This window comes from Megalobrama amblycephala, linkage group LG18, assembly GCF_018812025.1.
Source record: "Megalobrama amblycephala isolate DHTTF-2021 linkage group LG18, ASM1881202v1, whole genome shotgun sequence".
Lineage (NCBI taxonomy): Eukaryota > Metazoa > Chordata > Actinopteri > Cypriniformes > Xenocyprididae > Megalobrama > Megalobrama amblycephala.
The window spans coordinates 338,467-350,000 of NC_063061.1; the positions used below are offsets into that span (position 1 = coordinate 338,467).

Here is an 11,534-nt window from a genome sequence, read left to right on the forward strand (position 1 = left end):
ACATAAAATAATACTTTTCAATTAAAGCAGTATTTCATGTTAAAATAGAGATTTTAAAATGCCTTTAACATATAATTTTTGAAGGCAGATTAGTGCCCTCTGGTAAGAGAGAGAGAAAAAAAAAGAAAAACATCTGTAATGCCATGGTGTAACCACTAGATTATCTCTATATAAAAAGGCTAATAAATTCTCTAGTTGTTTTTAAACATAAATGCTTATTTGTATACATGAATACTTCTTTTTAGTAAGTTGTGGATTTGGATATATATTTAGACATTCTCAAAGACGACTTTTTGAAAAGGTTTAGTTGTAAATGTTTAAAATGTTGATTTGAAGTGTCAGTTTTTGAATTAACTTTACTAGCCAAACCTGAACACAGAGAAAGACTATCTTTATATTTTTTATAGACTATTTGCATCTATTTTGCACACTTGATATTTTAGAGTGTCAACCCCTTCTTTGCTGTGCACTTTTTTCTGCATCGTGGATGATTTGTAGATTGTACACGGAAAAAAAAAAAAAAAAAAAATTCTCTATATTTTCATATTTTTGTGTATTTCCCATTCATTTGAACGCGAACAACACAAGTGGGTCTATTTTATTTAATGACCATTTAGCTTTTTCGAATCGTTTTTTTTTTTTTTTTGTGGTCACATAGTGACTGCCATAAAAGTCATAGAGTTTCGTACGATTCCGATGAAGTAGCACATTTTAAAATTTCAAAAGATTTTTTTAAACACCAGTGGGTTAAATATATCACGAGGAAATTCTTTTCATTTTTGTATTTTTCCCCACCACATCTCAAATTAATTTGCAAAACAATGGAGTTGGCTATTTTATTCCAAAAATATTTAAATGTAAAGTCCAATGAATATTAAAATGATTTGTTTATTTCACTAATTTATTTCATTTTTTTAAGATTGAAAATGTGTAGGGCCCTCCTGGATGCCTGCTTTCCTGCATCACACCTGCCTGGAAGTTTGTAGTGATCCTTGATTCACTGGTTTGGGTGTGTTTAATTAGGGCTAGAGCTTAATTTTGCTGAATGGTGGCCCTCCAGGAGCAGGACTGGACACCCCTGGTCTGGTACAATGAAATCCATACTTAAAGCATTTTAAAAAGGTCCAAGTTACCAAGAAGTTTTCCTCTTATAACCAAAAAATTGAAATCTGAAGTTGAAATCTGCTGGACAAAACAACTTAAACCACAGGGACATAGAAGTGCCTGAAGCTTGAGACATCTTTTTTTTAAATTTTTTTTTTATTACAGTTTAAATTGTCTGAAGTAGAGCTGCATGATTCTGGATAAATTGAGAATCACGATTCTCCCACAATTCTAAACAGACTTAAATAGAATTAAATAAAATTATTTAATTCTATTTAAGAATTAAGAATTAAATAAAATAACATAATTTACCAGAGGTGCTGACAAAATATTAATTGCTGCATCTATTTAAAAATATTTAATTAGTTAGAATGAATTATTTTAAAAAATCGGGTTGAATGAACGATTCAATGACTCACTCATAAAGACTTCACTTGTTTCATTACTGGATGAATCAGCATTTTTGAACTAAATCTTTTGAATCAATGATTCAATAACCAATACATTTTTAACAGTCACTTGTCGCCACCTACTGGTGTAACGATGTAATTGACACAATCTTTATTTGAAGCACAAAGTTACTTTCAAAACGAGATTTTGATCCCTACCATTCCAGTATAATTTTGTCAAAGGTGAATCATTGTCATTCGGGAATTAGATCGTGTGGGTGTTTGAATCGAGATCGCGATCTTTTAATGATTAATCGTGCAGCTCTAGTCTACAGTGTGCATGCTTAGTTGAGCCTCTGTTATTACTGTTACTGTAAATCATAATAGAAATATGTGTTACCATTTACACCCACAGGTATTCTGACTGCAAGGATAATGAGGAAAAGACGGAACTGGAAATGACACTGTAACTTGAAGTGATGGACAATAAGAGTGTTTGAGGAACCCCTACATCTGACCCAATGGCAAAGAAAGGCCGCGCCAAGGGCGAGAAGCCTGAAGCGCTCATCTCTGCCTTACAGGCAGCCAATGAAGATCTCAGGTCTAAATTAACCGATATTCAAATTGAACTGCATCAAGAAAAATGCAAGGTAGGCAAATTTACATAGGGTACTAGTGAATCTGAAGGTGTAGCATTCACAATGAATGAGCCTTCATAGGTACTGATTTCTGGAGTAACAAACTAAATAATTAAAACAGCTTTACCATATTTGTCCACCTGGAACTTATATTGGCTAAATGCAATATTACTAAAAGCACTACCACTTGTGGCATCAAAGATAGAACACGTACATCTGCAAGATGTCTGTTATAGATCACTTCATCTGGAAAGCATCTGCTGTTTACAAACATCTGATAAACGTCTTTAAGATGTCAGTTTACATACATTCTAAATCATAAACATCTTAAAGACATTTTCTAAATGTCTATTTAACATCTGACAGGAAACGTCCTGTAGACATATTGCAGATGAGCAAACACTCTGAAAAATACGTCTTCCAGATGTAAATACACGCACATCAAAGAGATGTACACATGCTATCAGGGATAGATATCACGGGTACATCTGTAAGATGTCTGCTAAAGATCTGTTAATTTCGAAAGCATCTGCTGTGTAAAAACATCTGATAAACGTCTTAGAAAAAGCAATTTTACATACATTATAAATGTTAAACATCTTAAAGACATCTTCTAAATGTCTATATGACATCTAACAGGAAACGTATTGCAGATGAGCAAACCCTGATAGCACACATACATCTCGGAGACGTCTTTGATGTGTGTTTATGTCTGGAAGATGTATTTTTTAGAGTGTCTGCTCATCTGCAATACGTCTATAGGACGTTTCCTGTCAGACGTCAAATAGACGTTTAGAAGATGCCATTAAGATGTTTAGAATGTATGTAAACTGACATCTTAAAGATGTCTATCAGATGTTTGCGAACAGCAGATGCTTTCCAGATGAAGTGATCTTTAACAGACATCTTGCAGACGTATGTGTGCTATCTGGGAACACTCTAAAAAATACGTCTTCCAGATGTAAATCATATCACAGATACATCTGTAAGATGTCTGCTAAAGATCTGTTAATTTCGAAAGCATCTGCTGTGTAAAAAGATCTGAAAAACATCTTAGAAAAAGCAATTTTACATACATTATAAATGTTAAACATCTTAAAGACATCTTCTAAATGTCTATATGACATCTAACAGGAAACGTATTGCAGATGAGCAAACACTCTAAATACATCTTGCAGATGTAAATGCAGACATCAAATAGACGTCTCCAAGATGTACTTGTGGTATCAGGTACAGCTATTCATGAACTCATTTCTGCAGGTGACCAAACTGGAGCGAGAAAAGGTGCAGGAAGGCAAGCGCATTCGTGAACAGGAGCAGCATCGGCACACTGCGGCGCTGACAGAGCAACGGGCCCGCTGGCACGAAGAAAAGTTAAAGGAACTCGCTGCGCTGAGGGAATCGCTAACACGGCAGCATGAACAGGAATTAGCCCGCACAGCTAAGATTAAAGAAGGCGAGATCCAGCGCTTACGGACTGCACTTAGTGCGCTACGCGATGGCAGTGGCGAGAAAGTACGTACTGCGCTAACGCTAGAGGCCAGAGAGGAAGCCCGTCGGTTCTTTGACCAGGAGCGCGTAAAGCTGCTGCAAGAAATAGCAGAGCTGAAGTCTTCTAAACGGCAGACGGATGAAGCGCTTAGTACTATGATTATAGCCGACAAGATGAAGGCAGGTGACTTGCGCACTGAACATCAAGCGCACCAGGAACAAATAACCAAGATCAAGTGGGACTGTGAGCGAGATATCCGTCGACTGGTAAGCTATCATTCATATTTCAAAGGTAGAAATGTCTAATAACTTCTGTGGTCACATGAGGGGTCATTTAAGATTTCATATTGCGTACTTCTGGGGGGTTCTGGTATTATAGGTCTAGATCTGCATAATGTTGTAGTGGTAGGTGCTAACTACCGAAGCTGACAGGCCAAACCCTGACCACTTTGGACTAACCCAGTGCTACCTTTGTTAAACTGTCCAGGTGGATGAGATCAAGTCAAAAGACAGAACGATCTTCTCGCTGGAGAAAGAGCTGGAAACAGCGACAGGCTTCGTGCAGAAGTTGCAGCTACAGAAGGATGCACTTGATGAGCAGCTGTTTCTGGTCAAAGAGGCAGAATGCAACCTGGGTAGCCCAAAAAGAGAAATCCCCGGCCGCGCTGGTGATGGAGCAGAGCATTGTGGGAGTCCGGTAAAGAAACTTTGTCAAATCTACAAATGCACATGCACATACGCAAATGTACATTCGAATATGCAGATGTTCTTGTAGTGAAAGTCATTGCAGTCTTAAACATGTAGTCTTCAACTTGAAAACTAAAATGTTAAACCAAAGCTTAGTTTCCACCAAAATTACCAGGAAAAAATTGTCCCAGGAACTTTTTTTCCCCAGACCTGTTGCTGTCTGCGTGTCCATCACGGTCTAAAGTACCGAGAAGATTAGTTCGGTGATGTAGGACTGCGCACGACTTTCTAGTTCCCGCTGGATTTCGTTCTCCACAATTAAGCTTAATAAAGCCTGAACCTCGTCGTCTGTATTTTTTAAACTCCATTGCTGATTCGAATAGCAAACAACTCTTACTGCACACACTAAATAAATGTCATATTTACCTGTGTCCCGTCTAACAGGTAGGAAATTACAGAAAGTTATTAAACACTTTACAGTCTTCACTGCATACATTATTATTAAAATGTAGATTAATCCTTATTAAAGCTACAATTTTCCTCATTTTTTAATGCATTAATGACAGAAATCACAGCAACTGGTTTATTAGGCTGCTGTCACTTTAAGAGTTGCTGCTGCCGAACATGACACAGATCTGACGTGCATCTCATTTTCTCAACTCTTTAAGTTCATTTAAGACGTTATTTAACTCATTTAAGACTGCTCGTATGAGGATACTGGACAAAACAGGCATAATTGTGTGTGTTATAGTTTGTTCATGTGCGAAAGAGAACTCGATTCTAGTGTGTGTCTTTCTGTGCACATGAGTCGTGTATGTCACACTGACTATCGAAGGCCAAAAGGTTCAAAAACATTTGAACACCTCAACAAAAATATAATATGTGTATTTCACGTGTGTTTAATGTTTGAAATACATGTTGAATATGCACGAAATACACATATTTTATGTGTTGTTGACATGTTAATAGTCACATTTTTGAACCATTTGGCCTTCCATATCACAGGCAGCGCGTTCTTGTTTGTCTTGTGCTGCTCGAATGGTTTAAAAGTATTTGCGTAAATAAGAGCGTGATCATATAATGTAACTCTAGCCAAATTATGACAGAAAAAACGGATGCTGTGTAATTTTGCATTAAATATTTTTTATGTGTTAAACTGAAAAAATTAATTGCATGCATTAATGCATTAATTTTGACAGCCCTAGTAAGCAGATATTCTAATACTCTAATAACTGCTAGTTAACATGTAGTTGCAAAGTTACTTATACTGTAGTTAGTAGAATGTCTAAAGTGGAACATTGAAGTAAAGTGTTACTGACTGAAAGTTGAGGGCTAATCCAAATGGCTATGTCACTTCTTGTAATGTATCGTTTTAAGTTAAGATTAATGAAGTGTTACTGTTAGTAAGACAGCCGGTTGAATGACTGTCTTAAAAGCAAGTGCTCTTTCTCAGTAACAGCCACACATACAGACACTAATGCTTTTGAGTGGCACTGTGCCAGCTTTGTTCCCAGTATATTGGTTATTATTGTAAACATTTTACATTGCTGCATACATTTTCCTTTATTGTTTCAAGCTTGAAAATGTTAAATGTGCAGATATAACTTTTGAATGTCTTTTAGGACATGAGAAGAAACCAGAAACGCATGAGTGAACTTAAAGCCACCATTCGTAAGCTGGAGGACCGTAATTCAATCCTAGTGGATGAAAGAAATGAGCTGGTATGTTTTAATGGATCTGTCATTTATAGTTTTCCTGTACACTTAGTGTCGCAGTGAAGGATCATTGTTATTATTTATTATTATTTTTTAAAGCTGTGCCAACTGTGGAATTATTATTTGATTGTACAGGATTATAAAAACAGTATGCATCTTCTTTTATGTGTGGTCTTGGAAACATTTCTCTTTTCATGTCTTTTGTTTATGAATAATTCACTCTGATTTGCTCCTCTCAGTTGAAGCGTGTTCGGGAAACAGAGAAACAGTGCAAGCCGTTACTGGAGAGGAACAAATTATTAAATAAGAAAAATGACGAACTGAGTCAGTCCCTCCAGAGGATGGAGGATAAACTGAAATCCATAACCAAGGAGAACATGGAGATGGTGAGTTCCTATTCTATTTACTATGGCGGTTTCACAAACATATTAAGCACATTAAATGTCAAATAAATAAAACATAGTAAATAATAAAAACTGTTTTCAACATTGGTAAAAATTAAGAAAGGATTCCATGCAAAAAATAGTAACATTGTCAGATATTACTATTTTTATTGTATTATTCATCTAATAAATGCAGCCTTGGTGAGCATAAGGGACTTAATTATTCCAAAATTTGATCAGTTGTGTACTTAATTATTATTGTTATATACAAAATAAAGTCCCAATTCCAAAAAAGTTGGGACACTGTACAAATTGTGAATAAATACAAATTTCAAATTTCAATATTTTATTCAGAATACAACATAGATGACATATCAAATGTTTAAACTGAGAAAATGTATAATTTTAAGGGAAAAATAAGTTGATTTTAAATTTCATGGCATCAACACCCCCTCTTCTTTTTATAACAGTCTGCAAACGTCTGGGGACTGAGGAGACAAGTTGCTCAAGTTTAGGAATAGGAATGTTGTCCCATTCTTGTCTAATACAGGCTTCTAGTTGCTCAACTGTCTTAGGTCTTCTTTATTGCATCTTCCTCTTTATGATGTGCCAAATGTTTTCTATGGGTGAAAGATCTGGACTGCAGGCTGGCCATTTCAGTACCCGGATCCTTCTTCTATGCAGCCATGATGTTGAATTGATGCAGTATGTGGTCTGGCATTGTCATGTTGGAAAATGCAAGGTCTTCCCTGAAAGAGACGACGTCTGGATGGGAGCATATGTTGTTCTAGAACTTGGATATACCTTTCAGCATTGATGGTGCCTTTCCAGATGTGTAAGCTGCCCATGCCACACGCATTCATGCAACCCCATACCATCAGAGATGCAGGCTTCTGAACTGAGCGCTGATAACAACTTGGGTTGTCCTTGTCCTCTTTAGTCCAGATGACATGACGTCCCAGTTTTCCAAAAAGAACTTCAAATTTTGATTCGTCTGACCACAGAACAGTTTTCCACTTTGCCACAGCCCATTTTAAACGAGCCTTGGCCCAGAGAAAACGCCTGCGCTTCTGGATCATGTTTAGATATGGCGTCTTTTTGGACCTATAGAGATTTAGCCGGCAACGGCGAATGGCACGGTGGATTGTGTGCACCGACAATGTTTTCTGGAAGTATTCCTGAGCCCATGTTGTGATTTCCATTACAGTAGCATTCCTGTATGTGATGCAGTGCCGTCTAAGGGCCCGAAGATCACGGGCATCCAGTATGGTTTTCCGGCCTTGACCCTTACGCACAGAGATTGTTCCAGATTCTCTGAATCTTTGGATGATATTATGCACTGTAGATGATGATAACTTCAAACTCTTTGCAGTTTTTCTCTGAGAAACTCCTTTCTGATATTGCTCCACTATTTTTGGCCGCAGCATTGTGGGAATTGGTGATCCTCTGCCCATCTTGACTTCTGAGAGACACTGCCACTCTGAGAGGCTCTTTTTATACCCAATCATGTTGCCATTTGACCTAATAAGTTGCAAATTGGTCCTCCAGCCGTTCCTTATATGTACATTTAACTTTTCCGGCCTCTTATTGCTACCTGTCCCAACTTTTTTGGAATGTGTAGCTCTCATGAAATCCAAAATGAGCCAATATTTGGCATGACATTTCAAAATGTCTCACTTTTAACATTTGATATGTTATCTATATTCTATTGTGAATAAAATATAAGTTTATGAGATTTGTAAATTACTGCATTCCTTTTTCATTCACAATTTGTACAGTGTCCCAACTTTTTTGGAATCGGGATTGTATATACAAAATACAATAATGACTGTATATAATACTGCTTCTCTCCATAATTTGATAATCATTGGGTGATCACTTTTTGAACGTTTTGGCCTTCCATATCAGAAACAGCATGATCTCATTTGTCTTGTAGGTCTTATGATCATGCACTTATTCATGCAAATGCTTTTAAACCATTCAAGCACCACAAGACAAATGAGAACAGTCTGTGATATGGAAGGCCAAAAGGTTCAAAAAGTGATCGCTCAATGATTATCAAATTATGGAGGGAAGCCCTTTTTTCTAATAACAATAATAAGTAAGTACACAACCAAGTTCTTCAAATTATGAAGAAATTATGGCTTTATCCATAATTGGATAATCATTATGTGATCACTACAAAATGCTTAGAAACATCTCTTGCAAATTTTAAATATAGTGTTTATTGCTTTGTTTTTGGAATTCTGAGTGCAGAATGCATTTATCCTGTTGTATCATTATTGTTTTGTCGTGTTCAGAAGGAAAAGATTACATCCCATCCTCCACTGAAGAAACTCAAGTCTCTGAATGATCTGGATCAGGCCAACGATGACCAAGAGATTGAGTTCCTCAAGCTGCAAGTGCTAGAGCAACAGAGTATGATCGATGATCTGACACGAGTGAGTACTTCCTGTGAACAAGAGATGTGAGAAGTCAGCACTGAACACCCATGTATCACATCTTTCTTCTGCTCCATGTTTCAGGATAGAGAAAAACTCTTGAGAAAGAAGAGGCATAAACGAAGCAGACCTATAAAGGTGAAGTGTAACTTTCTCAGTCCTGCTTTCAAAACATTGCAGTCTGTCTTTTAACTTTTGGCTCAACCAGTGATACTGAAATTCCATGATGAAGTCCATATTTTCCCAAAATTCATCTTGTCGTTTCCCATGCAGAGGCATATTGTTGTAGATACATTCTATGGGTATGATGAAGAGTCTATGGATTCGGAAACTTCCTCAGTGGCTTCTCTGCGCATGGATCGAACCCCAGCCACTCCAGACGAAGATTTAGATGAGGTGAACATCCATTTAGGTTCCTGCATTTATGCCAAACTTCCTCTGTATGCTGTGTGTTAGGCATTATTTCTCATGTTCATTATTTCTCATGCTCTTTTTCTTAAGGGTCTGGCGGCTGAAGAGTCCGAATTGCGGTTTAAGCAGTTGACGCGGGAATATCAGGCTCTTCAAAGAGCCTACGCTCTGCTACAGGAGCAGAAGGGAGGCATGCTGGATGCTGAAATGGAGGCTAAGGTATTCCTGAACTGATGTCTGTGCTGTAGATAATTAACATTAAACAGCGTACAGAACTAAAAGACAAGACACTGATTTTATTTGTTTTTGTTTTGATTTGAGCAGATAAAATGCAATTCAAACTTATGGTAAAATGCCTCTTCTTTGATCATAATGTCTACAACTTCTGTTTTTAGCCAATCGAAATTTCATAATATTTTTGAAAAGAAAACCTTATTATGTAGTTATTTCTTAAAGCAAATAAGCAGTGAAGCAGTTTTGTTAAAATATTATAAATATTTAAAACAAACTTTAACGAGCCAAATCAAAGTCATGCATATATATATATATATATATATATATATACACACACACACACACACACACACACACACACACACACACACACACACACACTGTCATACAGAGGACTCCTGAAGACCCTTATGATTATGTGTCAAGGTCAGTTATAATTATAATTTTGTATGATATGACAAGATTAGTTCCAGTTGTTAAATGTCATATGCTACAAACCCCAAAACATTAAAGTATTTATGAATTAATAATCAGTGATATTTGGGAAAAAAAGCTTTTAAAACTTTTTCCATACCATATAAAATCAAAATGACCTATGGAAGCTCATTTCCGCCACTAAATAAAAAAAATAAAAAAAGGTAATGCCGACATTTCATCTCACAATTCTGACTTTATTTCTCAGAATTGTAAGATTTAAACTCGCAATTGCGAGTTATAAAGTCAGAATTGCCTTTTTCTTGCAATATGCATGTTTTTATCACATAATTCTGTCTTTTTTTTGAATTCTGACTTTATTTCTCAGAATTGCGAGATATAAACTCACAACTGCAAGTTATAAAGACAGAATTGCAAGATATACACTTGCAATTACATCTTATAATTGCATCTTATATATGTCTGGATTGCGTGATATAAACTCGCAATTCTGAGAAAAAATGTGTTTAAGAAACGTGTTCTGAGAAGAAAAAGAGTTTATATCTCACAATTCTGACTTTATAACTCGCAATTGTGAGTCAGAGTAAAAAAAAAAAAAACCTCATGGGAAAACCCTAAAAAAAAAAAAAATCATCAATTTTTTGTGCTTGAAATTTGAAGAAACATACAGCTGTGAATGAGCTTCTGAAAGGTAGTGTGCTCAGAAGAACACATTGCTGGTACATTGAACCCACTGGACTATATAGTTCATAGTCAGGTAAAGTACTGTTGTATTTCATAGTGATTTCATGTTTTTTAGGCTCATGAGCAGCTCCAGGCAGACACTCAGAGGTATAAGGCTAAAATCGAAGACCTGGAAAAAGAGCTTGCTGTAAAAGGACAGGTAAAAGTCTTTCTATTGGTATTAGTGATGCAAAATTCACACACAGTGACTTATAATTTAGAGTTCAATATCTAGTGTGGTATTTATCTTGCTGAGTGTTTCTCCATACTTACAAACTGATTTTTACTGAGTCTCAGTATGGCACAGGTATGGCTAATTCCCATATCATTTCCTCTCTTCCTCACAGGACTCCAGATGGGTGGAGGAGAAGCAACTGTTCCTCAGGCGCAATCAAGAGCTGCTGGATAAGGTGTGTGTACATGCAGTCTCCTCAACACTGTGAGGAGGAACAAAGCAATGATAAACTAAAGAGATCATTCCCTTAATGTGGTGCTTTCATGAGCCTCTGCAGGAAAAGGGCAACAATGACTGGAGGTGACTCATAATGTACAGTCATTATTGTAAAATAAACCTTGACAGTTACCAGTTACAAACAAGTCACTAAACGCCATCATTTTTCATCAAACGTCTGGGTCTCACTGTATATTATGTGTCTGAAGGGTAGATTTAGGGACAAGTTTAGGTTTAGGATCAAGAGTGTAATTATAAATCTAGTTCATTCAGGTACTTGTAAGTACAGTGTAATAACATATGTTAAAATATCTGTATCATGCTTATGAATTGTATCAAATTCACAAGTTTGGGAAGATTTGATATTTAAAATGAGTATTTGGAATATTTTTTAAAGATTATTTTTAAAGTATTTTATGCTCACCGAGGCTG

The 11,534-nt window shown here is 36.4% G+C and overlaps 1 protein-coding gene across 1 annotated transcript in view; it reads left to right on the forward strand.

Annotated features, from left to right (window-relative positions):
- Positions 1-11,534, forward strand: part of jakmip2 (janus kinase and microtubule interacting protein 2) — a 39,688-nt gene that overhangs the window by 10,520 nt on the left and 17,634 nt on the right. Inside the window, exons 2-12 of the mRNA XM_048166925.1 lie at positions 1,909-2,143; positions 3,392-3,889; positions 4,110-4,319; positions 5,932-6,030; positions 6,264-6,410; positions 8,708-8,848; positions 8,933-8,986; positions 9,122-9,244; positions 9,350-9,478; positions 10,728-10,811; positions 10,999-11,061. Coding sequence (XP_048022882.1) covers positions 2,015-2,143; positions 3,392-3,889; positions 4,110-4,319; positions 5,932-6,030; positions 6,264-6,410; positions 8,708-8,848; positions 8,933-8,986; positions 9,122-9,244; positions 9,350-9,478; positions 10,728-10,811; positions 10,999-11,061 — 1,677 coding nt within the window. The 5' untranslated portion in view covers positions 1,909-2,014. The remainder of the gene's footprint in view (positions 1-1,908; positions 2,144-3,391; positions 3,890-4,109; positions 4,320-5,931; positions 6,031-6,263; positions 6,411-8,707; positions 8,849-8,932; positions 8,987-9,121; positions 9,245-9,349; positions 9,479-10,727; positions 10,812-10,998; positions 11,062-11,534) is intronic.